The 27,087-nt window shown below is 38.8% G+C and overlaps 3 protein-coding genes across 8 annotated transcripts; 2 read left to right on the top strand and 1 right to left on the bottom strand.

The window, feature by feature from the left end:
- Nucleotides 1–390: 390 nt before the first annotated feature.
- LOC132793080 (fibroin heavy chain) lies at nucleotides 391–5,782 on the bottom strand. The gene is made up of 4 exons (XM_060802738.1): nucleotides 5,450–5,782; nucleotides 4,159–4,296; nucleotides 2,035–2,216; nucleotides 391–1,980 (listed from the first exon to the last, which is right to left on the bottom strand). Exons 1-4 carry the CDS (start codon nucleotides 5,563–5,565, stop codon nucleotides 551–553), a joined length of 1,866 nt encoding a protein of 621 aa, XP_060658721.1. The 5' UTR covers nucleotides 5,566–5,782; the 3' UTR covers nucleotides 391–550.
- A 3,234-nt stretch (nucleotides 5,783–9,016) lies between these two features.
- LOC132790535 (uncharacterized) lies at nucleotides 9,017–11,181 on the top strand. Its single transcript, XM_060799092.1, has 3 exons — nucleotides 9,017–9,271; nucleotides 10,026–10,327; nucleotides 10,856–11,181. The coding sequence occupies exons 1-3, from the start codon at nucleotides 9,094–9,096 to the stop codon at nucleotides 11,141–11,143; spliced, it is 768 nt and encodes a 255-aa protein (XP_060655075.1). The 5' UTR covers nucleotides 9,017–9,093; the 3' UTR covers nucleotides 11,144–11,181.
- Nucleotides 11,182–11,610: 429 nt separating this feature from the next.
- LOC132788481 (2-oxoglutarate dehydrogenase complex component E1) lies at nucleotides 11,611–25,189 on the top strand. Of its 6 annotated transcripts, none has more exons than XM_060795917.1 (12): nucleotides 11,611–11,698; nucleotides 15,174–15,291; nucleotides 15,360–15,497; nucleotides 16,499–16,675; nucleotides 17,448–17,577; nucleotides 19,463–19,541; nucleotides 19,608–20,019; nucleotides 20,080–20,948; nucleotides 21,017–21,911; nucleotides 21,978–22,132; nucleotides 23,215–23,527; nucleotides 24,610–25,189. In XM_060795917.1, the coding sequence occupies exons 2-11, from the start codon at nucleotides 15,196–15,198 to the stop codon at nucleotides 23,519–23,521; spliced, it is 3,258 nt and encodes a 1,085-aa protein (XP_060651900.1). In that variant the 5' UTR covers nucleotides 11,611–11,698; nucleotides 15,174–15,195; the 3' UTR covers nucleotides 23,522–23,527; nucleotides 24,610–25,189. The 6 variants fall into 6 exon arrangements, with proteins under 6 accessions (XP_060651900.1, XP_060651901.1, XP_060651899.1 ...); XM_060795918.1 differs by lacking the exons at nucleotides 11,611–11,698; nucleotides 17,448–17,577 and adding exons at nucleotides 13,303–13,428; nucleotides 18,513–18,615; XM_060795916.1 differs by lacking the exon at nucleotides 11,611–11,698 and adding an exon at nucleotides 13,303–13,428.
- Nucleotides 25,190–27,087: the final 1,898 nt, after the last annotated feature.

The raw sequence follows: 27,087 nt of genomic DNA, 5'->3' as shown, positions 1-27,087 counted from the left end.
TTGAAGTTTGAGTTATGAGCATTCCAAATTTCGTAAGATTTCTTGAATAAAAGTTGAATGACTTTAGCACTCTTTCTTTGGGATGTATGCTGATAAGTCAGGCAGTTAATCAATCAATCATTTAGAATAACCAATTTTATTCATATGAGATTTTAATTTTAAGGTCATAGACAACAGCACGTCCGTAGTCTACTAATTATTATGTAGGTAAACGATCCTATTGAATCTTTTGTGTCCCCTTCTGAGCACAGTTACTTGATCAACCCAATTACTTGTATGAATTTAAGAATATTGTTCGGGTTCAGGCTTGCTTTGGAGCAACTCTACTTAACACACCAATATTATCTATGATTTATATCGGGTATCCCCACGTCGAACATAATCGAATGCACTTTTGTTACATGATTAATACACTCGTGTATTTGGCATAAATACTGTTACAATTGAGCAGAGGTTAACCGCAGCCGGTTAACCCCGTTAAGAGTCGCTTACAACTAGACACTTATCGACTACGAACTACAACTACCAAGTGTAAGGGTGTTGCTCAGCTCTAATGCTCCCTGGAGGCGCTCAGCTCGGCAATCTCGTCCTGGCGCAACGCCTCCGATGGCGACAAGTTGACACGTCCGCCGAGTGGCACCAGATCGATGTTCTGCACATGGGCACGCACACTTTGTCCCGGCGGCAGTCCCACATACCATTTGCCCACATTACGGATGACCGTAGAGTCACGATGTCGCTGCACCCACTCACGATCCCTGTCGATCTCCAGTATACGATGATTGGCGGTGACCAACGGTGGCAGCGAACTGCCCACATCGTCATCGTTCAGATTGTAGTTGTCTCCTGGACCGCTGCCACTGCTACCGCTTCCGGTTGGTGGCAAGTATCCGCTCTCTGAGGAGCCGCCGTCACCGCTGAACCGATTGCGATTCCTCGATCCGCTGGCATTGAGACCGGTTGAGCCACCGCGATTTCTGTTGCCCGAGGAGCCTCCTCCCCTGCTGCCCGATGCGGCGCCTCCTCCTCTGCTTGCCCCTGAACCGTTGCCTCCCCTACTTCCACCTCCTCCGCCACTGACACCGCCTCTGCTTCCACCACTAGCACCTCCTCCACTTCCGCTACCTCCACCTCCACTTCCTCCTCCTCCTCCGCTTCCACCCCCATACCTTGTGCTGCCTCTTTGTCCTCCGCCCGCTGCATAGCCCCTTCGATCTTCCTTGCCACGCGACGCACTAGCGCTGCCCCCCGAGCTGCCGCTCAGCTCAAAGTCTTCATTATTGTCACCTCCATTCCCATCTCCATTTCCATTTCCTATGCCATTATCCTCTTCATCCACATCATCGCCGGCTGCAGCTGCGTCTTCATCTATTCCACCGCCCGCTGGCCTCAGGTAATCCTTGCCACCAGTGCGTCCCCTGCCCCCTGTAGCTCCTCCAGCGCCACCCGCTCCACTTGGCCCAGAGCCAGAACCAGAGGCAGAGGATGCACCACCTCCACTACCAGCTCCACTTACGCCACCTAAACCTCCACCTGCACCTCTGCCAAAGTCATTGGCCAATCGGAAATCCGTGTCACTCAAGCGAAAGTCCGCCACAGAAGGATTTATATGCGTTCCTGGTCCCACACGATTGTGCACCACACGATAACCAATCCCGGCACCCGCTATATACTCCACAGTACGTTGCACGCCTTTATCATCAAGGAAGGAGTAAGTGCCACGCACCAAACCATCCGGGGCACGACTCTCGGCACGTCGATGATCCGGTCCAGCTGCGATGAGTTTGTAAGTGCCGCCGGGACCACGTTGCACGGACATTTTACCGCGTGTCTTAGGATGTGCCTTGTACAGCGGACTGGAGTAACCAACAATAGCGGGATTGTCGGGCACAGCGTTGGAGATCTCAAAGCCAGTGCCAGCGCCAGCAGCATAGCGCACGCTGTGCCGCTCACCGACATCGTCCACATAGGAGTAGAGACCTGATAACGAGCAAGGAAACTTGAGTAACTTCTTAGTTAAATCTTTAAACTTGCCTCTAATGCGATTGCTGGCATCGTTTTCTTCGCTGCGTGATTGATCCGGCGTGCGAAACTTGAAGCTGTAGGAGGGATCATCGTAGGGATCCGCAAGCGGATCATCGGGACTACCACGTGGACGTACCGGATACTGAGCCAGGTCCATTTTACGATGTATCTTCGGTCCATTCACGCGAAAGCTGTGCAATGAGAGGCGAGAGAGATTAAGAGGGATAACGAGTTAGAGTGTGGGATTAATTAGCTGCTGAGCTGACTAATTGCGGTGGGAAAGTTTCTGTGGAGATTGGGTAACTGCGGATACTGTCGACTACTAAAATCGCTCGCCAGCTGACAGCACAATTCTAATGCTATCTGATGATCTCGCACGTCATTGCCTCATCTCAAGTACTTCTATCCCTTCATTTGGGGAACATTTTAATCTATTGTGTTTGACTGTGAGATACCCGAAGTTGACGAAGTATTTCTAATATACATTGTTATGTATACATTTTTAACTTACAATGGCAATTAATTTATTTGATTGGAAGCTGCAGAATTGGGCGTGGTCAAATGCTATACAAACTTCATTTACATAACAGAATATTACAAGCAAATTTGTTTGCTCGATCTCTGATAGTTATCAAGATTTGTATGTTTAAATAGATGGACAGACAGCCAGACGGAATAGTGAAATTTTTCTTCCTTGGCGAACAATTCTATTAAGCGAACCTCTCCTTTAGTCGTAGACTTTTTGGGGAGATGCATTTTTATTATACAATTTTTAAATAAAAGTTTTTCTAGTTTGCTATGAAAAATAATACATAAAGATTTTTCTTTCTTCATCTTGAAAGTTTTTTTGTCTTATTAAGCTTATAACTTATTTCTGCGATTCCTGATGCTTATCAATAAGTTAACAATTTTCTTTTTCTTTTCCCCTCTTAATTCATATTTACAAATTGTTCCTTAGTCATTCCTTAGACCCTTCTACCCTTCCTTATTTACCGGGTATATTTAAGCGACTTTTTATCTAGTGCTGTGCATCTTAATGAATTTTCCAGCTATACACACACGCAATTTGTTAACAGCTTTGCGTTTTCCCAACTACCGGAGATTGCAACAACAACAACAAAACAACATTCGAAATTGAATCTAATCGAAAACCTAAAAACCACTACAACAACAGTAACTACAACGTTTAGGCAATAAAAACAGTTGCTCCCTCAGCTACTTATTTCCTCTCTCTCTCTGTCGCTTCGTTTCGCCCTCCTCCCAGTTGGCATGTGTTAGAACCGTCTCGACTTTAAGTTTTTGACTGCCAGCCACGCTTCAGTGGCGCTCTGGGCACTTTGGCGCCCCAGCTCTGCCGTAGCGTTGATATATGAGCTCGGCGGAAGACGAACCGAACAGATAACTCACTTGGCTACCGCACTTTACTCAACCAGCGTTTTCGTTTAAGGGCTTTGCATGCCCTGTAATAATTGAATGTGCTTGGGTATGCTTTACATAAATAGTCTTCTGTCTTCATTTTTATGTATAGTATCCACGAACTTACAAAACAGCATGTTTTTTGTTAAGTCTTCAGCTACAAAATTTCAAAATTTCACTATTTGCATAATGAGATAATTAAATCTTCACTTTTACCTCAAAATTTGCAAAACTATTGCATTAGTGTATTACGGACTTCCACGGTTTTTAAGGAATAATACAAAATCCTCGCTATATATAATATTTTATTATATGATTATAAAAAAGGTTCTATGTTTTCATTCACAATTTCCTAACCTAACAAGTTAAAATAGTTATAAATCAATACGACATTTTAACTTGTTCTGCTAAATATATTCCGCAAGTCATAGGGTATTTACTAGTTGGAAAATAAAATTCATCCTCTTTATTTCTGCTTTATAATCATTAAGGAGTATCCTTCAGGGTATGATAAATATAAAAACAATAAGAAATTGTTGTATCAATGGATGTGAAGTAAATAACTGTTAAATATCTGTAGCTTATAAGCAATAGATTAATTATAAATTAATCATTTTTTTTTAACACATGACTTGCAACCTTCTAGGGCAACTCATAGCCACGAATACTCGATATTACTTGCACTTATTTGTTGGCTACTCCTTCTGCATTACTCACCCACGTGGTCCGGCTGTGTAGACGGTCTCTTCGATTTGGCCGCTCGCTGGACTACGCGAACCATAACGACCTCGCACAACATTGTCTGGAGTACCGGAGGCGCTATGATAGTAGCCTCCAATGTCATCATTTGCATGTCTATTCCAAAAGTATCCGAAATGTAATTGCGTGTTGGCCATGCGTGTTAGTGTGTGTGCGTGTGTGTGTGTGTGTGTTGGGGAAAGAAAGACACATAGAATTACAGTTACTCAGCGAAATGTTTGAGAGAGGAATAGCAGAGCAGCTGCTGCTCCACGCTGCGTATACGTATTATTCGCATTGTTGTGCTTGCAAAACGGCGTTAAAAAGGTGTTAAAAACAAAACAAAACAAAACGGCAAAAGGAGACGAAGCGTGATGAGGGCAAGGTGTAAAATATTGTTGATTAAATGATTTGTTCATTTTCTTTACGTTGAGCGTCGAAAAAATATGGTTTAATTTGCTATGCCTGAAGGTGCTAACAACTAAGTGAATCATTAGTTAGAAACCATTGGGAAAATTAATAGATGGCTTTGTTGATTAAACATGTAAACTAATTGGGATTTAAAGCTTTGCAAAATTAACTGCATTTAGGGTAATTTAAGTGAATTAAGCGCTCGCAACTTTGCAAGAAACTTTATTTAATATCATCAGAAGAGAAGCTAGATTGAACTCCTTCAAATAGTTAAGCTTTTTCTTATTATCAACTGTTAAGAAATCCTATTTAGTCTTAACATTGTATAATACAAAAATCCATAAATCGAACTTCAAAAATTATTTATTCAGTTTAAAATCTTTATGTGATTCTAAAGCAAGGACAATATAAATTAGATTGAGCTCTCTTAATTAGTTAAGCCGTTTTTGTAATTGACGATTATGGAAGAAGAAAATCTTTGAGATTCACTTTGAAGACTGAAAATTTCTAAATTTTTGATATATCGAACTTATCATTAAATTTAATATCTAGCTCCTAAAAATATTAAATATTTTTTGACATTTTATTGCAATGAACGTATCTTTATAACTTGGTTGGTAATATTTTATTAGTTCAAATGGATTTAGTTATTTTGAAATTATCACTTTAAATCGCTTTCAAGTGTTTATAGAGTCTGTTGAAAATATGTACACAGAGAGAAAAAAATCTAGTTTGAAAAGTAATTTGCCAATATTGAACTAAGATTTTTTCAATCTATATTATCTATTAGCTTTAGCTAATTTTTAATATATTTTTTCATTTTGTTTGTAACAAGTTCTGCTTAGTTAAATCACACTACCGAAATTGAAAAGATCCATCTGCGTTGATGGTATTGTATTCAATTTCAGCTAGCACAGGATTATGCAGGAAGCCGAGAAAAGCGCACGAAAAGCTAAGCAGACGCAACATTTCCATAGATTTTCCGTAAAGTGAAAAACCAGTTCGAAGCTGAATTTGTAACGAATCAAATCGCCAATTAAACGCGCATCCTGCACAGGCACAAACACAATCGAAACGTAAATCAGTGGACACAGTTTTTCGTTAGAGAGTTTTGTTCTTCCAAATGGTTGCAAGATGTTTTGATTGCTTTGGGAACTCGCGACTCCGTGTGGCGGGCGGCAAGAACAACGCGACGTTGACGACTGAATGCGCCAGAGCGTTAGACCTTCGTATTTAAATACAATTCTCAGGCGAGTCAGCGAACGGTAGCCAGGCCAAGCTAGTCTGCCAAGCTAAGCCAAGCCAAGTTCGGTTAGATTCGTTCGGTGGCAAACGGCAAACGGCAGCTGCCACTTGTCTCACCTGACCACCCACCAAAGTGGCAGCCACGAAGATGAAACAACATTTGTGTGCAAATTGCGTTACACGAAACTGAGAAAAAAGAGCGAGATGGAGAGAGAGAGAGAGAGAGAGAGAGGGAGAGCTGTAAGCGAGGGCGAGAGGTGAGAGAATTTGTTCTAATGATGGACACGCAAGTGTCTAAAGTTGTAGCTAAACTTGCCACTGCCTCTTGCGGTTGCATCTACTTCGGCTGCTGCTATTTGTGCAAGCATTTGCTAACAATGTTAAGAGTCTCCTTGTTCAGTAAATTGCAGCAGCGGGCAACAGGAATAGAAAGAAGTTCGGGAGGCAGGAGTGTAAAAGTCGTGGATGTTGCTTCTGTTAGTTCTGCAGCTGTCTGTCAATTAGTTGAAGTTGCTCTTTGTCGTGCTGCTGTTGCTGTTGTTATTGTTTTTGTTTTTATGTCTCTCTACTTCTTGTTCTTGTTGCTGTTGGCGACGAATCGACTTCCTGTTGCAGCCGCATTGTTGACAATTTTCCAACTGCAGTTCAGCGCGTGATCTATGCCAAAACGTTTTCCTTGTGCATTGAACTCTACAAATGTCTACATTGAAAAAATGGAAGTTAGTGAAATGCATTGTTTTATATTGATTTTAGTTTTAGAAAAAATTTAAATTTACATATTTTAAATATAATACCACGCTAAGTTTAACTCTTTTGAGTATTTTTTTCCATTATAAATTTGGTATTTATAAAACAAAATATTACATGTAGCTTACTCGAATTTATAAATAGAAAAAAGGGCTTAAATCAGAAATTGTACTTTAAGAATACATTATACATGTATTAATTTAAAAAATATATACATAATTGTTTTCATGATAAATGTACGTCTAGAAAAATAGTTTTTTTCTCCACTTTATTAAGTTGTGGATTTCCACAATATATTTTTCTTTGTAATATTATATTAAATTTTCTTTATTTCTTCGTTAGCTAAAAATCGTATACTATGCTTCCAACATTTTTCTTAATTATTTCCACTGAAGTGAAATATTTCTGCACTCTTTTATGTTATAGAAAACACAATCCCATGCTCAAATTCATTTTCTATTTTTCTTGTAAATTTTCAAAATATCAATTATAAAATTAATACTTTCCTTAATTTGAATTAAAATTAAAATACATTTTGTAGACTTCCTTCCCATACATAAGAGTATTCAATTGTCCTATCGATTATAGAAATAATTCTTTGATTCATTAATACAGAATAATACATTTTGTAGACTTCCTTCCCATAAGTATATTTAATTGTTTTCATACTTCATTGATACCTTAATTTATTTTGTATTGTTTCAATCTCCTCTATTTCCATCGCTGTTGCTTTCGTTCAGTGTAAGCGTAGGCAATTTTCAATATGACACGCCCACTTTGATAGTCAACGGGCACCGTTAGAGTTGCCCGTCATCTTTTCGTGTACTCGTCTATTATAAATTTGTTTTGGCCCGAGTCTAGGTCAGTGTCTTTGCTGCAATTTGCGTCTTGGCCTGGCTTGGTCTGGCGTTGCCGCAGCATGTTGCAATTAAAGGCAATTACGCCGCGTGCAAAGCCAACAGTATAGAGTACAGATCGTATAGTATAGTATAGTACAGGAAGAGTTGTTATACGAGTAGATAGCTTTAGAAGATACTAACACACACCCGCCACAATTTCCGCCTAGGATGTGCCAAAAGTTTTCCAACCAACCTTTTTTAATGAGCATAATTAGCGAGCGGGTGGAAGAGCGAACTATGCATACAGCCATCCACAGCTAGAATCACAGCACAGTTATTGGCCATTGTTCTCGGTCCTACAATGAACTAATGAAAATATGTCAAAAATTTTGATTAGAACTTGCGGTGGTAACGTGACACGGAACACGAGCATACAATATTAGTTATTTTAAACAATCTATAAAATACAAGCATACTTTAATTAAAAAAAATACTACATTGAATTAGTAAATAGAGTATGTTAAAGTTTAATAAAATATTTATATCTTGAAAAAGATATTTATAAAATACTAGCATGTACTTTCATTTCTATAAAATACTCTATTGAATTAGTAAATACAGTAAGTTAAAATTTAAAAGAAATATTGATTTCTTGAAAAAGTTATTTTTTATCAGAACAAAGATTAATAAAATATAAGAAAAAAGGAAAAAAGATTCTTTTTATAATTACATTGAATAAATATTAAGTTTTTCACTTACTAGATAGTCAAAGACTGTTTTTCTATTATATTCTCTCAACAAAATTCATCGCATTTAATTTCGTGTCACGCGCTCAGTTATAGTTGTGAACTAAATCACATAGAGGGCGCCGCTAGAATGAAAGACTTAAGGCACGAACTTGGGATCGCTTGGCTGCGTTTTATGCGTCGAACAAGTCATGATGATTTACTGACCCACAAGTACTTTACTGGTTTATGACTGCCGCATAGTATACATATGATAATCTTGATTATAGTTTAGTTTAGTTTAATATGTAGATTTATTAGTTTTGTGAGTTGTACGTGAAAAAAATGCGGAAGACTCTTTGCGCATTTCGCCATTTATTGACCAATTGTGCAGTCAATTGGAGCAGCTCAAGATAAAGCGCAGTTTTGTTGAACGCTTCTCAATTACACTTTGGTTTAGGGTTGTCGCATTGACATTGAAATTGAAACAGAGACGCCACTGTATACAGTTGACTCTTTACAGTTATGCTGTGTGTGTTAATAACCGTAAGGACAAGTTTGGAGTTTGGAGGCAACTGCACGCATGGGAAATGTGCAACCAGTTGTATGCAGTATTATTGCTGCACTTACAAGTATGTGCATACATACATAGATAGGCTGCTGTTGCAGTTTTGCCATTGAACCACATACCCATAGAGCAAAACTGGAAATTCATATGCGTTTTCACTGACAATGCTAACGTTTAAGCTGTTGATGTTGTTGTTGCAGTTTGCTGTTACTAGAGAGGAAGGCCAAATGCCGGCAATCCTGCCATTTGCCAGTTGCCAGTTGGAAAGTGAAAATGCTTTCGTTTTCATTTGCAAATAGTTTTGCGTTCGGCATTCAATTGACAGCGGTTGGCCAACAAGGTTCAGCGCATCCAACCAACGCAAACGCTGTGTTAGAGCATGAAGATTATACAATTATTGCACATCGTGTGTGTTATCACATCCATCGATGCCCACGGCTACATCATACGCTATGAGATGAAGAAAGCCCGTTGCTTGAATCCGCCACGCACCGCCAGACGCGTGGAGTCCGTGATCGGAGAGTGTCAGGAGGAGGTCAAGAACAAGCTGGTAACTGGTAAGTTTACCCAGAGATGACACATACAAAGTTCTCCAAAAAATACTAATATGAAGGTCCAAAAAGATTGGAGTTAGCTAAGATAATTGCCCATTAAAATCTTTAGTCTATAATCCTTTTGAGTTAATCAAAACGTTTGCATTATATTTGAGTTGCAAAGTTGTGGCGATAAGGCTTTACTATTGAATTGAAAAATTACTAACTCTTCACTAAAGTAAATTAGTTTATGCATTTAAAATGGAATTAACTGAAATTAATTTCATAATTGTTGATTTCAGTAAAATTTTCAATACATCGAAAGACATGATTCAAAGTGTTTTTTTTTTATCTGAATTTTAATTATGTGATTTTTATTGAATTATATGACCTACCCAAAACTATAAGTATTTTTTAATAACTAATTTAATTTATTAACCATTAACTATCAACATGTTAAAATTAATTATTTATTTTTATAGACTTCATTTAAAAAAAAAAAATAACGACGTTTTGAGGTACTACTTTTGAATAGTAAAATTGCGGATTCTCCACATAAATCAATAAGTTTGTGAATATAAAAAAAATAATTATAATACAATGTTCGAAATTGTAAATTACAGTAAAATTTACTCTACATCGAATGCCCTAATTTTTTTAAGTGATAATTTTTTTTAAGTGAAGTTTCTAAAAATAAGAAAAACATTTCTTTCTATCTGATATATCTGCTTGATAATTTAATTTTAAAGACTATGTTTAACTATTATTAATAATACAGAGGCCTATGAGATACTCAAGGAGCAGGTGTCGCAGGAGCAGCCGCCGCTTGATCTGCACAGCGATAGCGTCGAGTTAATCGAGTCATTCGACTGGCAACCAGTTCATGAAGATCCGCTGCTCCAACCTCCGCCCATTGAGCAGCCAATCAATGCCACAAACTACGAATACATCATCTACGATGAGCCGGAGCCACGTCGTCGTGTGGCACGTTTGGTGCGCAGTCTTAAGCGATTGGATGTGGCCAGTGCTGGGATTTATCATCCGACTCTTGTGCCACTCGAGGATAAACGCATCGCTGGGGTAAGTTAAGGATGTGTGAGCGTGCAGAGAATGCATTTCATCCATAAAGCGCATTTTTCTTAATGAACATGCAACTTGTAGTGTGCAACTTGCAACGTGCGCAATTAAGTTCAATGGCAGCTTGCAGTGGCAACGGACGCGCAGTGTCGACTTTGGTTGGATCTGATGCCACATTGCCATTGATTTGGCGTGCAATTACAATGCAACCTCCAGCCACAGTCTCTCTCTCTCTCTCACAGACCCCGCCCCCGCCACCGCCCTAACGCCTTCTATTCATGCTAAAGTCAGGGTTGTCGTTATATTACCAGACAATTGAAAGAAAAGCGCAATCGTCGCTGGCGTTGCAAATGCAGTTGCATTTTTGTTCACACACAACGCGCTAAATTTTATGGCTGAAAAGTGCATTTTATGGTTGAATTTAATACACATTAGCTGCTTTTTATGCATCAGCAAATTGAATGCTTAGTTAAGAGTATTTTCTGATTCTTCTTGTCAACGATGTTGTGGTTGCTGTTGCTGTTTTTCCAGTGTCTGCTGCACTGCGTCTATGCGAGAAACGACGCCATTGACAAGAATGGCTGGCCAACACTGGACGGCTTGGTGGACTTTTACTCGGAGGGTGTAAACGAGCACGGCTTTTTTATGGCCACATTACGTTCCGTAAATCTCTGTCTGCGCGCCATGACCAATAAATATCATGTGAATCGCAAGCAAATGCCGCGCAAAGGCGAGAGCTGTGATCTGGCATTTGATGTCTTTGACTGCATATCCGATCAGATAACAGGATATTGCCTGGATCAATATAGTAGATATTAGACAAATGCATTTAATAAAAGTGGTTCTCTTTATTTGATTATTAAGAAAAAGTAGTTATTTTATTAATCTATATATGACTAGTAGTAAAGCGACATCTAGCGTCTTAGCTTTGAAACTACTCATTGGCGCCATTTTTAAGTTTTTAATATCCCAAAGCTGATAAAAGATGGCGCCACTGTGCAATGGTATTTTTTATATATACTGTACAGCGCATTGGTCAAACGTTCAAAAACATGCTTTTTAAATACTACTTCGTAGTAAAGCACTAATAAAGTGCAGAATTGTTTCGCACTTTTTCATTCGAATTATCTTGGTAGCTTTTTTAAATCAAGAAAACAAAAAGTTGTTTAAAATTGCCGCCGTTGGCGCCAATACAAATATACCTTTTAAGGTGTAGCCAGCTGCGGATTATAGGTGTAGTATATTTTGGTATAACATGACATAAAATAGTACAATTTCAAATTGAGCTTTCGGTCACGCTACTGGTCACATTGGGCCCGCGGTTGGAAACGCGAGTTGTTGTTGTTCCAGTTGGAAGCGGAGTGTACGAAAGAAGTAATAATTTTTTGATTATTTAACAAGTGTAAATATAAAAGCTATAAAAATCTACTATCTGCTTTGCTGCAATTGTACTGTTGTTACGTATTTGTAGTGTTTCAAGTGAACAAACCATCAAACGCGTAATTGAGGTCAAATTCGTGGAATAACTATCAAAGTGTAACAAATTGCATAGCGTATTGGGTGAAAACGCGTAACTCTATGAAATAAAGATAAAATCTGAGACTTTTGTGCAATGTTGCAGTCGTTGAAAGTCAATTTTTCCTTGGCCCTCAATGATGGGCCTTATATAATGCAAGTGGGCGTGTTTCCAATGCGCCTGCGCTTGTCAAAATGAAAAAAATAAGAGAAAAATTTAGAAAAGTGAAATTACTGAAATGCGACGTCGAAGACGACGGCGGCTGCTGCTGCTTCTGCGGCCGGCCAATCGACGTCACATGTTTCTGTAAATTAGTTGAGGGGAATGAATATTGCAATGATGACGCAATTTTTGCGTTTGCTGCTTTGTCGCTGTCGTTGCCGCGTGTGCTTTTTGTCGTGCCCGCGTGAATCATTCAACATTCATTGCGCTGTTGTTGTTGCTGCTGCGGCTGCGGTTGTCAGCACATTTTATATACAGAAACTTCCACAAGTAATTGTTGTTGCTGCTGCGCATTGCTGCTAAACGGAGACAAGACTCTCTTGACAAGCTGTCAGTGCTCAACAGGTTGCATTCCCTATGATTGGCAAAGTCATGGCCATGGTTTCGCAGACTCCGCTATTATTACTCAGCTCTATTTGCTGCGCTTCAATGAACGCACGCGGTCGGCTCTTAAGCAAGTGTGTGTGTGTGTGTGGGTATGCACGTGTATGTGTGTGTCTGTGTGAGAGTGGAAGTGTGTCGTCCACTTCTCAACTAAAGTTGTTTTTGCATATGCGTCAAGTCTCCACTAGGGGGCTCGTCTGCTCTCCAAATGCAACTGCAGTTGGTTTGTGTCCCGGCTAAACTATTCTTATTTGAGCGGCATTCACAACGTGGCGCACGTTTGAACTTGAAATTCTTATTGATTACCTAGCTAAGATATCTACACATGTGCTTCGACTCACATTCATTTGATATCTTAGCACATTTTTCACTCGATTCATGCGGATGGGGCGGCATTTTTGAAAGGTCTAGTGACCAACTGAGTGACGAATAGTATCGAGTTTTATTTGGGCACGGACTTTGAAATGATTGTAAACAACGTTTAAGTTTGCCTAAAAACAACAACACACACACTCACATATGCAGACTTGACGCGACATTTAGATAAGTAAAAAACACCATAACAGATTTTTATCAGTTTGCGCTTGGCCCCTTTTCCTGAGTGCACACACACACACGTACATCTGTATCTCATACGGAGCTATCTGTTTCTAATGAGATACATTTTGCGATGTCATGTGCCTTTTTATCGCACATTTTGTTTTTCTAGCGCTCCGGACGTAAACGACACAACAACAAGACCAACAAAAAAAAGAGGAAAAAGAGAAGCAACAATTCGATTTCTAAAAAATCATATATATTTATTTTTTGTTTTGTGATTTTTCGTCGTCGTTTCACTCTCACAGTCGCAGTCGCTGTCGGGTGGGTAATCTTTCGGCTGCGTTTGCCCCACAACGTTCAGTCGACGCGCAGCACTCAACACGAACAATTCGTTGGGACCGCGTATCTGTCAGATACGACGTGACGTATATATATATAGTCGGTTCGTTTAGTTATTCGACATTCTCTATTTCGTTTTCGTTTTCAATTTTCTAAGTTATGCATAGTTTTTTATGAGGCCAGTGCAGTGCATAATTCGAATATTTTACGGTTCCACCAAAAGTTGCTTTTGAGACACATTCGCGTTATTGTGATTAACAGCAGATTGAGTTTTAGTTGGAGTTACTTATATACTATATACATATGTATATGCAACTACTACCTATACTAATTAGCAGTCTTGTGTTACGCTATCATAATAATATGACAGAATTTTTGCAGCTCTCACGCGAGTTTTGTATTGTTTGATTTTCTGCTATATAAATGCTTGCCGTTATGTAATCTGTTTTCGTAACAGCGGCGCGATGAAAATGTGAAAAACAAAAAAATAATTGCAAGAAAAGCGGATAAATAATGGGGGGACAAACATTAGAGCGAGATGCAGCAACCTTGTTGGCAAACTAATTAAATTAAATTATCTGCGTTTTGGTGTTGTAATCAACAACACAGCCAGCGCAGCAACACTTTCAAAAAATATTCAACATTTTAAGTTGACCGCTTGAAACCGGTTTCCAAAATACATTCGTTTTTCTATAACCCACATATCTCTCTCACTCATTTCGAGTGGTTGATCAATGAAAAAGAAGGCAGCCATAGTCCATAGTCATAGAGACAAGCCCATAGCCAGACCTTTACCAGACCATTCCACTACAATTTTTTTTTGCCTTGCTGATAAGCGCATGTGACCTGTTAATGTATTTCATTCGCGTAATTCGAGCATTTGCCACGCCTTGTTTTCCTTTTTTTTCGCATAGAACATCGATCGAGGGAATTAGATTATAATTTGTTCGCACGCGCTTTGCGATTGCTTATCAGTTGCAAAAAAAAAGTAAAGGAAATTTAATTATCAAAATTATGATGTGTGCGTGGCATGATTTATTCGAGATGTCTGGGGGCTGGTTGATGGCCTTATCGTTGCGAAACTTGTGTTTAAACCAGGCCAAAACAAGTACTCTCTACACACGACAAATAAAGCAAGGAGATGTTGTTGTTGACCAAGCAAATACACACAAAAAATTGATTAAGTCAGTAGTCAGTCTGACAATTGCGCAGCAAACATACGTAAAAAAAAAGAAGGCAAAAATCCCCCATATCTCTCTATATATACAAATGTATATATGTAATATATTCTCAAGCATTTCACCACGGTGCAAATTCTGTTTTTTTTGGCCCTCAACCAATTTGACGTCATTTCAAGCGATCGCTGTCACGTGTGTGTGTGTTTTTTTTTTGGGTAACTGGGCTCGTTATGGGTCTCGAGTCTAGTCAGCTGTCTAGACTCCATTCTCAAAAGCTGTATCTCGCTTGAGATTTTAGATAAATACATATGTATGTATATGTATTTATGCTAATCGGCTGCTTGGCAACTTGTTTTCTTTCGCAATCATCGTTAGTTGCAATCAATTGCTGACTTGTGTTTCTGTTTAATGTGATGACGTAAAAAAAAGATACAGGAAAATTAGTTAGTATGGTTTTGACATTTCTCACTTGTATAACGCAACTGCAATATCTTATCGGGAGGCGTGTTGAAGCTATCAAAGCACTTGTCCAAATACAAATACAAATACAGCTACAACTCAAATTACATTTCGTGTTTGTCAACAATTAAACTATCAGAAATTTCCTTATCAATTGCCTTGTCATCTATATAATATTATTTAATAATAATTTTACATCATTTCTTCACAGTTCGATTTTGTAAAGCTACAAAATGCATAGAGCACACACAGCCTTTAGTCTGGCGTTATCGCCGATGGCGCATAAAAACTTTGCCACATGGCTGCTCAACAGCAGCAGCAGTCAAAAGGTAAGACTCTAAAAATATAATCATCCGAATTAGCATGAAACTAATCAATTTGTTTACAAACTTCACAGCTAATCAAGGCAACCGCTGCTGCCGCTGTGCGCACCTACAACTCGGCTGCTGCGGAACCCTTCGCCAATGGCAGCACCGCCACCTATGTGGAGGAGATGTACAACGCCTGGCTGCGTGATCCCAGCTCGGTGCATACTGTAAGTGAAGTGTCTGCCAATGACATGTCGGTCATTCGCCTTCTACCTGCAAGCAGAGCGCAAGCATATAAAACGTGTTGTTTATCGTTGATTATGACTGCAAATCAAGCGACTTTTTTGGAGCACACTCAAATCTCGACGTAGAGTGCTTTAACACTTTTGCAATGTTTGCCTTGAACCAGTCAAAAGCGAGCACTAAAATATTCGACTAGTTTTAAACGCGTGTCTGCAACTAAATGTTTGCTAAATTTGAAACTAACTTATACATGTATTCAGATGAATGCGAAAAACGTGCTTCAAAAGTTATAAATGTCAATCGTATTAGAACAGTTTCGTTATAGGAAGCTTAAACAACCATGAAATGGATTAGTAATATGAAAAATGTATTAATAAGCACAACTAGTTCGCATTAGAAACCTTTCGCTACTTTTTTAGGCGTAGAATTTTCTTTATATCGAATATAAAATGGCAACTGCGATTGCTTCATAATAATTTAATTGCACTCGTTAAGCAAACTCTTAAAACTGTTTCGATAAAGAAACAGCAATAATTATTATTTCATTGTAATAACGAATACAATTCCTTATTGTAGTTAGATGAGCCAGAGCGACTTCAGGCTAAACAGTAATAATATATTGCTAATATTCTAATTCGCATTTGAAATCTTTTCCGCCTTCTAAAGTAGCAGAATTTTTCTTATATCAAAGTAGGAATATTGATTTGGTAGCTGCGAGTGCTTCATAATGATTTAAATGCACTCGTTAAGCAAACTTTAAAGTTTACTCTGAAACACTTTGAAATCTTATTCATCAATACAGTTGCCCTTTAAGACCGCACTTAAATATTTATATTGTCATGTGCACTTTTAATGTGCAGCAGTTCACTTATTTACAAGCATTACTTTTTGAAATTGATTGCAACACGTTTTGTTTGCAGCTTTATTATTACCTCGACTGATGTGCAATGAACTCAACTTTTAACACCTGTTTTTTGTTTTGCAGTCATGGGATGCTTACTTCCGCAGCAACACGTATGTGAGTCCACCAAATTTGGCTCCCGTGCAGGCAAACACGTTGCCATTGACCGCTTTCAATTTGGGCGGCGCTGCGAGCGCTGCACCCGACTCGAAGACCATCGATGATCATCTGGCTGTGCAGGCGATCATTCGCAGCTATCAGGTATGTTTGTGCTGGGTCCATAGTTAGTCCCTCTCCACCCCCAATAAGTTATAGTCCGCCTATTATATAGAGTTGGAAACAGTTGAGATTGCAGCCGCAAAGCGTAATATTTGTTGGCGCTTTTTGTTTTTTCTTTTCGTTATACGTTTTCCCTTATTTTCCTTTTGGTTCGTTTCTCGTTTTTTTATTTGTGTTACCACATTTAGGCTCTATATTTAATGTTTATGTTTTTTTTGTAGAGAATCGTTTAGAGATGCCCACCTTTCTCCTATCCACAAGTTTTTTCTTTGTGTTTCATTTTGTGTGCATTTTAAAAAGTATCTCAATCGCACACAAACGAGTAGCTTAGAAGTTTTTCCGTTCATTTGCTTTTTGTTTAGTAGCAAACGAATTCTAATCCGACCTGCGCTTAATGTTTACACTTTTCCACCTTGCCCCCTCCTAATAAAAATCCCCCATTGTTGTAAATGGGAATCATAAAGTAGTTTTCATCCACGTAGTTTCATTATCAGTTTTTTTTCGAGTGTAGTTTTTTGGTTAGGGATTTTTTGTTATGGTCACACTTATTGCATTATTTCCTTGCACCGCCATTTGGTATTTTAATATCTCTCGATGGGTAGTTAGAACTGCAAGAAAAAAACAGAACAACATAATACAATTCTAACAAGCAAACTACAAACTACAACTACAACTACAACAAACAACTCTATCTACATACAATCTACTCCAATATATAATATATATATATATGTATAACATGTGTACGATATAGTCACGTGGTCATTTGGCATCTGATCTGGATCCGCTCGGAATTTTAACACGCGAAAAAACCGTTTGCAAGGATGGCCTTGCACGTCGTGCTAACGAAGATGTGCTCAGGCAGCATTCTGGGTTTTTGTTTGGTAAATTCTTTTTGCAAAACTCAACAACAAACTATTACTACTCCACCATATCTTGTACTCTCCCACATCCTGATCCCAACTTAAAAATGCACCCCATAAACTATTCAACACCTGCACCACAACCGCAAATAAACAATAAATTGCACAACTTTGTTTTTGAGTGCTTTGAAGCCTATTGATTAACCCCTCATTCGATAATACCTAACTACAAGCAAAATATCGATCCCAAATTGATCGATATTATTGTGTATAACAATGAAATTCGGAGTTGATGAGGCACAACCTAAAAAAGAGTCAGGACTTTTTAGAACATGAGTTATAGTCAAGTTCAGTTTTAAATTCCAATTCAAATTCAGTTCACTCATGTTTCTCTCTAACTGTACAACTAAGAGTAAGTAATCCTCGGTGTTTGGCATCCACAAAAATCTAATTACAATAATAATTATCTATCTATTTGTTGTCCTCCTAGTGCACTCTAGTCTTTAGTACCACGTTCCAAGTTACAGTTCTTTTTTCCCCCTCTAATCCAAAAGAAAAACCAAGTGAAAAAATGTCATTTGTTTGTCGCTCTAATGCTGGCTTACTTTTTTGTATATCTCTCTGTTCTGTATCTAGCTGTTTTTTGTTTATTATATAATTACTATTATTTCTTATGCTATATTATTTATTAATTTTTCTTTTTTTTTCTTCATTTATTTATATATGCTTTCCTAACCACCTCAAAAAAACAAAAACAAAAATAATATCGAATTGAAAACTGAAACTGCAATCAAACAATGTTTAAAACAACAAATTCCAAATTCTCTCTCTCTTGTATTATCTGTGTGTGTGTGTAAACGACATTGTTAATATTATTATAATTGTGTAACACAATCACAACAACACCAAAAATTACACAACAACTACAACTACTACTACTACTGACACAATATTAGATTCGAGGACATAATATTGCTCACCTCGATCCACTCGAAATTAATACACCAGAATTGCCTGGCAACTCCTCGACGAAATCCATTTACGCTAATTTCAGTTTTGGTAAGTAAGCTTAGAGACGGTCCCCAAAACACACCCCCTCTAAAAACCATCCGAAACACTTTCCTACCACACTATACGAAACACCCAAAATTCATTATAATTTGTTCGACTTAACTCTTGTGTTTGTTCCGTCTTGTACAATAAAAACTCCCCACACACAAATCAAAAGCAAATACGTTGTGTCTTGTACTTAAGTAATCCCAAAACTTGTACCTTGTATATCCTTTCATGCACACATTCAAAAAATAAAATTAAAAATCAAATTCGAAAAAATTACCCTCAAAAAAATATAAAATCTATCAAAATCAGAACCAAGTAAATATATACCTTTACTCTATATATGTAAATATATTAATATTTGAAATATATATTGCTCAGTTTCAATGTTATATACTTGACCTTTTGTATTGTAAACAAAAAACTATTGTTATATTTTTTCATTACAATATTTTTCATATAATTTCATAAGTTCATGATTAGATTTGTTTGCATGTCGTCAACATATGATTAAAGCTGACTTTTGATCAGGCATCAACAGAATCAACAAATTATCGTATCATCTAAGGCATGCACCAAGTACCAAGTGTTGTATAGTTACTATATATAACTACTATATATATACGATGTCTAGGACAGATCAGCATGTGTCTGTGACAAAACTTTTTGCAGACAACAAAATCATTACACTCCGAATTTCAAAACCAAAATCCACATTTTGCCGCCTACAAAACTAAACTTGAAAACTAATCACTGCATCACTTAACAACCAGCACTAACTAATATGATTTACTAATATGTCACTATATATATTCCCAATCACAATCGCATTTGCAATAAACAAAAACAGGCGAACAGGACATGGAACGTCAATTCAAGCTGCCCAGCACCACATTCATTGGCGGTGATGAGGCTTCGTTGCCATTGAAGTGAGTATGAAGATTATATTGGAATATTTCCTTCACTTTACTAAACTTTATTTTCTATTCTCTTAGGGAAATCCTCAATCGTTTGGAGAACGTCTACTGCAACAAGATTGGCGTTGAGTTCATGTTCATCAACTCGTTGGAGCAGTGCAACTGGATTCGCAAGCGTTTCGAGACTCCCGGCGTTCTCAACTTCTCGCCCGAGGAGAAGCGTCTGATTTTGGCCCGTTTGACACGTGCCACCGGCTTTGAGGCCTTCTTGGCCAAGAAATACTCGTCAGAGAAGCGTTTCGGTCTGGAGGGTTGTGAGATCATGATTCCTGCTTTGAAGGAGATCATTGATGTGTCCACCGAACTGGGTGTTGAGTCCGTTATTATGGGCATGCCACATCGTGGTCGTCTCAACACTTTGGCCAACGTTTGTCGCAAACCCTTGAACCAGATCTTCACTCAATTTGCTGGCCTCGAGGCCGCTGATGATGTGAGTACACAATTCAAACTTCTGGAATGTGCAACTAATTAATTTGTAATCTTATCGCAGGGCTCTGGTGATGTCAAGTACCATTTGGGTACATACATTGAGCGTTTGAATCGCGTCACAAACAAGAACATTCGCCTTGCGGTTGTGGCCAATCCCTCGCATTTGGAAGCCGTCGATCCCGTTGTCCAGGGCAAGACACGCGCCGAGCAATTCTACCGCGGCGATCAGGAGGGCAAGAAGGTCATGTCCATACTCATTCACGGTGATGCCGCCTTCTGCGGCCAAGGTGTTGTCTACGAAACGATGCACTTGTCGGATCTGCCCGACTACACCACCCACGGCACCATTCACGTGGTGGCCAACAATCAAATTGGCTTCACCACCGATCCACGTTTCTCGCGCTCATCGCCCTACTGCACAGACGTCGCTCGCGTCGTTAACGCTCCCATCTTCCACGTCAACGCCGATGATCCAGAGGCTGTGATGCATGTGTGCAAGGTGGCTGCTGAGTGGCGTGCCACTTTCCACAAGGATTGTGTCATTGATTTGGTCGGCTATCGTCGCAACGGTCACAACGAGATTGATGAGCCCATGTTCACGCAACCCCTGATGTACCAGAAGATTCGCAAGCACAAGAACTGCTTGGATCTGTATGCTGATAAACTGATTGCCGAGGGCACCGTCACCGGTGAGGAGGTCAAGTCTGTGGCCGCCAAGTACGAGAACATTTGCGAGGAGGCCTTTGCGCTGGCCAAGACCGAGACGCACGTCAAGTACAAGGACTGGTTGGATTCGCCCTGGTCTGGTTTCTTTGAGGGCAAAGACCCATTGAAGGTGGCGCCCACTGGTGTTAAGGAGGAGACGTTGATTCACATTGGCAACCGCTTCTCGTCGCCACCACCCAACGCTGCTGAATTCGTTATCCACAAGTGAGTCACGGATTGTTTGTAGTTACTTATTCTGTATTGATAACCCTTTCTTTCTCCTCCTTTCTCAGGGGTTTGATGCGTGTTCTGGCCGCTCGCAAGACAATGGTTGATGAGAAGATCGCCGATTGGGCTTTGGGCGAGGCCATGGCCTTTGGCTCGCTGCTCAAGGAGGGCATTCATGTGCGTCTCTCCGGTCAGGATGTCGAGCGTGGCACCTTCTCGCATCGTCATCACGTGCTTCACCACCAGCTGGTCGACAAGGCCACTTACAACTCGCTGCAGCACATGTATCCCGATCAGGCTCCCTACTCCGTGTCGAACAGCTCGCTGTCCGAGTATGCTGTGTTGGGCTTTGAGCACGGCTACTCGATGACCAACCCCAATGCCTTGGTGTTGTGGGAGGCGCAGTTCGGTGATTTCAGCAACACCGCACAGTCGATCATCGATCAGTTCATCTCCAGCGGCCAGTCGAAATGGGTGCGTCAATCCGGTTTGGTTATGTTGTTGCCCCACGGTATGGAGGGCATGGGACCTGAGCACTCGTCGTGCCGCGTTGAGCGTTTCCTGCAGATGAGCAGCGATGATCCCGACTACTTCCCACCCGAGTCGGATGAGTTTGCCATCAGGCAGCTGCATGATATCAACTGGATTGTGGCCAATTGCACAACGCCAGCGAATTACTATCACATCTTGCGTCGCCAGATTGCTTTGCCCTTCCGCAAACCTTTGATCTTGTGCACACCCAAATCGCTGTTGCGTCACCCGGAGGCCAAGTCGCCATTCAGCGAGATGAGCGAGGGCAGCGAGTTCCAGCGCATTATCCCCGATCGCGGACCAGCTGGCGAGAATCCCAGCAACGTGAAGAAGGTTGTCTTCTGCACGGGTCGCGTCTACTACGATCTGACCAAGACGCGTGCCGACAAGCAGCTGGAGAAGGATATTGCCATCGTGCGTGTGGAGCAGGTGCGTCATGGAAATGGAATTCAATTCAATTAGCATTTTAATTAATCTCTGTTTGTTGCTCTTTAGGTATCTCCCTTCCCCTTCGATCTGGTCAAGGAGCAGGCCAATTTGTACAAGAACGCTGAGCTCGTCTGGTCCCAGGAGGAGCACAAGAACCAGGGCTGCTGGTCGTATGTGCAGCCACGTTTCCTCACCGCGCTGAACCACAGCCGTGACATCAGGTACGTGCTAATGTTAAGTGCTCCATCAGCCACTGCTGCAGCTCCATGATGAAAAAGTGAAAACACCCCAAAACTCGCGCACTCTCTGTCTTTACTCTACTCTTAATCTCTTACCCTTCTCTATCTCTGTCTTTGGGTTTCTTCTGGTTTACTTTCTATATATATATATATTTATTTCTCGTTCACTCTCCGCCTGCACTCGGCGCACTTTCTTTTTAGTCTATTTCACTCAGGCACTATTTATATTGTATATTTCTCTCTTCAATCTTTTGTATATTTTGATTTGATTTGGTTTCTCTAGTTTGGCCTTAATACTACATTTATTTTTAATCTTTGCACTCTCATCGCACTCTGCACTCATCATTGCCTTTAGCTAATCCTTTTTCCAGCTTTTACTAATTATTATTTAAGAACTGAAGCGTGCCCCCAAAAACTATCTCTCTCTTCTATTCTATTCTATTCTCTTCTCTCCGACTGTCTACTCTATCTCTAGTCTTAGTTCTAGCCGAGAGACGACACACTCTCTCTCTTAAAAGATCTCTATAAAAATCTCTCTACACACACTCAGACACAACTACATTCAAAACACAAATGACGCATGTCTCATAGGCATTCCAAAAAACGAAAACTCCAAAAATTCAAAAAGTGCATTTTGCAGTTCATCAACGAAAATTGGCTTTACACACACTTCACACACACACTGACAGACTGACACACACACACGACAAAATACACACATATACACACTCGTATCATTGTTATTATTTGCATGGCTTCTTAATGATCATTTGTTGATTTTATCCCAAAAAGAAAAAAAAAGAAATGAAAATACTTTCGATTATTTTCTTTTGTACTAATGAAGATTGTTTAAAAAGTGCAAGAAAACAGAATGTTATGTTATGTTCCTTGAATTCCCGAGTCTTATTCCCAGTGATATATATATGTATACGTATTATTTGTAAAATCGGCGAATCAGCAAAACAAACAAAATTGAAAAATCGTAATATCCAACTTGTCCACTCTCTCTCTCTCTTTCTCTCTCTCTATCTTTCTCTCTCTCTGTGTATGTGTTATTGTTACAGCCAAAGCGATGAACAATCCACCTTCTCCAATACAACTACTACTACTACCACTGATAATACGAATACTAATCAAGATACCGATTCCGAAACTGATTCCGATCAAAAATCGAAACCCTGGCTAAGTCGCATGTTTGCCTCGAATAAAAGTGACAGTGCAACAACCGGTGGCAGTGCTGCCACTGCAACTGCAACTGGCGAGTTTAATGCCGCCAAGCATTTCGATTTAAAGAATGTACGCCACGATTTCAATAGGCCCGCGGGCGTCGCGGCCGCTCCGGGCGTGCGCCATGCAAAAAACCGGACGTAAAATTAGGTGAGAGGGCCCAAAAAGCAAACAAAAAAATACTCTACTCTGCATACTCGATGCGCGTCAAAAATATTTGAACTCTCTCTCTCTCTATATACCTCTGAAACTCTCTTGAAAAAAACTGTCTCTTTACCCACCTAACTTACTTAACTATCAGCAATTAATAACTACAATATCAATTAACAAAAAACAAACTCTAAATTAATATTGTAAATTTGTTCAACTTTCTCTCGCAAAACTGTCTATACTTCTCCTCTTTCTTTTTCCCACACATTTTCCATTTGTATTGTGTTCTATTTTTAATTTTCATAACCTAAACTCCTTCCCCCCCCCCCCCGCTCTAATACTTTCCAACTCTTTCTAATCTTGTACTGCACACGAGTTTCTTTTCAGTCTTTTATTTTTGTTTGAAGCACGCGCGTTTTTTTTTTATTTATTATTTATGTTTGCTATTACGTAACCAACTACCAAACCAATCAGTCCATAATTTCGAATCGTTCTCAGCGTTTTTGCCCACACAAAACTTGTCGTATAACCAAGGCAAAAACAAATCAGCATTCTAGTACTCAAGCACATCTCTATACACTACAATCTACAGAAATGATGAATATAGATATTGCGATATGTCTGCTTAGAAGATATCTGCCCAATTTCTATTGCCCATTTGATTTTGTCAATTCTAAATATTTTAAGGTTTGGGTTTGGTGTGTTGTCATTTGTTCTCTCTCTTAATTTAACGGGGGACTTTCCTCCGTTCTTGCGATCCCCACACTGGTTGTTGAGTTTACGCTACATTTATTTATTGTCTCTACTTATTATCATTTGCCGAAACGTTTCTAATACTTTGCGCCTTGGCCTTAACTCTCTCCTATCATTTCATTGAACATGACTCATAAACTATATGCTAAACAATCTTAACTACATCAGCATAAATATTTCTCATAGATAATGTCTAATGTAGTGCACGTTTCTCTAACCAAATCAAATTAGCCAACTTATTGTTATGTGTACTACTGACTGCATATGTTATGTGAATATTTTTCATGGATGTTTATTAATATTTTCTTTATGATCCTAACTCTCTATAGCTATGCTGGACGCGCCTCCAGCGCCTCGACAGCCACCGGATCGAAGGCTCAGCACATTCGGGAATTGAATGCGCTGTTGAACGATGCGATTTCCACCTAAGGAGAAAAGAAGGGAGAAAACGATCAGCTCAACGGTGTTATGGATGGTTGATGAGTTTTATGAGAAATGAATATTAATTATGATTATATATGAGTATATTTTGTAATAGAAACGTAACGTATGCAGATACGATCTTTGATACGAGTTTTTTCGGACGAAATTGTTAAGTGCATTGTGTGAAAGTAATGAAATGAAAATAATGATGTTAAATATTAGTTTAGTGAAATTGAATGAGCAACAAAAACAAGAACACGAAATTGTTTAGTGTTTTTAAACAATACAATACAACAACAAACACTACAATTCACACACAAAACACCCTCCACTCCCCCCTCTACACTCAAAACTCTAGTAGTTTATAATAATTAAAAAACAAATACACACTCAAGTAAAGAAATTTCTAAAAAGAAAAACAAAAAAGAATGCGAAAGAAGTAACCTTTTTTTCAAATGAATAAATCACATTTGTAATTTTATTTTATTTTTATGCTTAATATTTATTTTATTGTATTATATATAAATAACTATCTCAACACGAAAAAAAAGAAAGAAAAAACAACAACTTATGAATGCAACAACAGCGTGTTTTTGTTTGCCTTTGCTTAAGTTATACAATTTTGTTTAAATAAAAAAAAGCAACATTTATATACAAAACAACAACACACGAGAGTATACACTTCTATATATATAATATATATATAGATTGAACTGTGCTTTATAGTCGGTTAAACAAATGGGCGGAACAACAAGAACAAAGTTTTTTATCAGGGATGTTGCGACTGTTTTGCATCGTTTATTTCAAAGGCGTATCAACAATTGTAATATGGAATGCTTTAAGTAATTTGTACTGTATTTTAGAATTTAAAATGAAAACATCAGCAAATCAAAGCGATTGCAATTTTATTTGCCAATTGATGTATCTACGTGCACCACTTGCAGCACTTGTGCTATAATTTACTTATAGTACTTAACTTAAATATTTGCACCCTTGTCTCGCACCAATATATGATATTGAACGTAGAGTGATAATGAACAACTTTAATAAAACTTTTCATCAAAAAAAAAAACTACAACTTATACTATTTTATAAAGAAAAACGAAATACAAATTGAGAGAGCATGTGTGTCGGTTATAACTCAAATTTTACTCTTTATCAAGAAGATAAATTAAAAAAGAGCAAAAAACAGAACTCTAAGTAGCATGTTTACATAACAGTTAACTAACAAACTGAAACAAAAGTTGAACACCATACGAGTATGTACTATAATAAAAAGCGGATAATGAATAAAATATATATATACAATTAAGTAAACAATAAAACGACTTTGACTCGGTTAAGCTCACTTTAATAAGTATACGCTTAGTACGCCACCACTATAATATATGGAAGATGATAAAACTTGAAAGAAGTGCGACATTTGGCGACGCGAAGATTAAATACTCTACTGTCTTAACTTGAATTATTAGCAACAATTTTAAATTAACATTCCATTGAAATCTACTTTAGCTAAGTAAGTTATTTTAAAGTCGATTCATCTTGAATTAGAAAAGGAATGTGAAAACTGTAGTAATGAATAATCGTTTAAGGAAATATTTCGAAAAGAAGCTTTGATTGATGTCTACTTTGCTTTAATTCTTTACATATTTGAAAAATATTTTAATTTATAAATTCATATTTCCCACAATTATTAAATGGTCCCGTAGAAATGGTCACACTTAAAAGTTGTTCTTCTAAGCTTCCATTTTCCAAGTATATATTCCATTTTTCGAAGCCGCTTTAGAGCGTCTTCGGTTAGTTGTCCGGTTTTCCACAGGAAGTGACACAGTCAGTGAGGTTTTTCGATTTTCACTGTCATTCTATTAGTATTCTGTATGCGGAGCACTTTCACATCACCTTGTTATTGATCCTCTGTTGGCTTTTGTGTCTACCATCTTCCTGTCTGACAACTTGGACAACACAAATTGGGCAAGTAAAACGCTCACTTTTGGCCAATTTTCAAGCTCACACACTCCACACATGGCGAAGGAGGGCGGGAAGAAGCAATCACAGCAATTTCATTGAACATCTTTGAGCGTTTTTACTTTACTTTCTAATGTCCGGCGTAGCATTTCTTGTTTTTATGTGCTGAGCGCAAACGCTATAGGCGATCCAAAGTCGCTAAACCAGCGAAACTCCATGTAAGTGTAGTAAATCTATGGCCATATAACGTGTTTTCAATTCTTTTATTTGTTTTGTTTTGTTTTTTTTTTTTTAACGCGTTGCGTGTTGACTCGAGTTGTTTGCGTCTCGTCTCTGCCAAAAATGGGCACATCCAGTGCGTGTTGCTCGTTTACCGTTTTGCCGAAGAACTTATCCGAAAGCTTTGTGCTCCAACATCA

Source organism: Drosophila nasuta, chromosome 3 (assembly GCF_023558535.2).
Source record: "Drosophila nasuta strain 15112-1781.00 chromosome 3, ASM2355853v1, whole genome shotgun sequence".
Classification (NCBI taxonomy): domain Eukaryota; kingdom Metazoa; phylum Arthropoda; class Insecta; order Diptera; family Drosophilidae; genus Drosophila; species Drosophila nasuta.
The sequence above is the reverse complement of the archived record's forward strand: the minus strand, read 5'-3'. Positions and strand labels throughout refer to the sequence as shown.

Bases quoted from the DNA above. Each gene is read 5' to 3' on its own strand.
- LOC132788481 (XM_060795917.1), top strand. From the start codon at position 15,196: ATGCATAGAGCACACACAGCCTTTAGTCTGGCGTTATCGCCGATGGCG. The intron at 20,020-20,079 runs GTGAGTACACAA...ATCTTATCGCAG, and splicing joins GCCTCGAGGCCGCTGATGAT to GGCTCTGGTGATGTCAAGTA. The intron at 20,949-21,016 runs GTGAGTCACGGA...CTCCTTTCTCAG, and splicing joins GCTGAATTCGTTATCCACAA to GGGTTTGATGCGTGTTCTGG.
- LOC132790535 (XM_060799092.1), top strand. From the start codon at position 9,094: ATGAAGATTATACAATTATTGCACATCGTGTGTGTTATCACATCCATC. The intron at 9,272-10,025 runs GTAAGTTTACCC...TTAATAATACAG, and splicing joins CAAGAACAAGCTGGTAACTG to AGGCCTATGAGATACTCAAG. The intron at 10,328-10,855 runs GTAAGTTAAGGA...CTGTTTTTCCAG, and splicing joins AGGATAAACGCATCGCTGGG to TGTCTGCTGCACTGCGTCTA.
- LOC132793080 (XM_060802738.1), bottom strand. From the start codon at position 5,565: ATGGAAATGTTGCGTCTGCTTAGCTTTTCGTGCGCTTTTCTCGGCTTC. The intron at 4,297-5,449 runs GTAGTGTGATTT...CTTTTGGAATAG, and splicing joins GATGGATCTTTTCAATTTCG to ACATGCAAATGATGACATTG. The intron at 2,217-4,158 runs GTGAGTAATGCA...CTCATTGCACAG, and splicing joins TACACAGCCGGACCACGTGG to CTTTCGCGTGAATGGACCGA.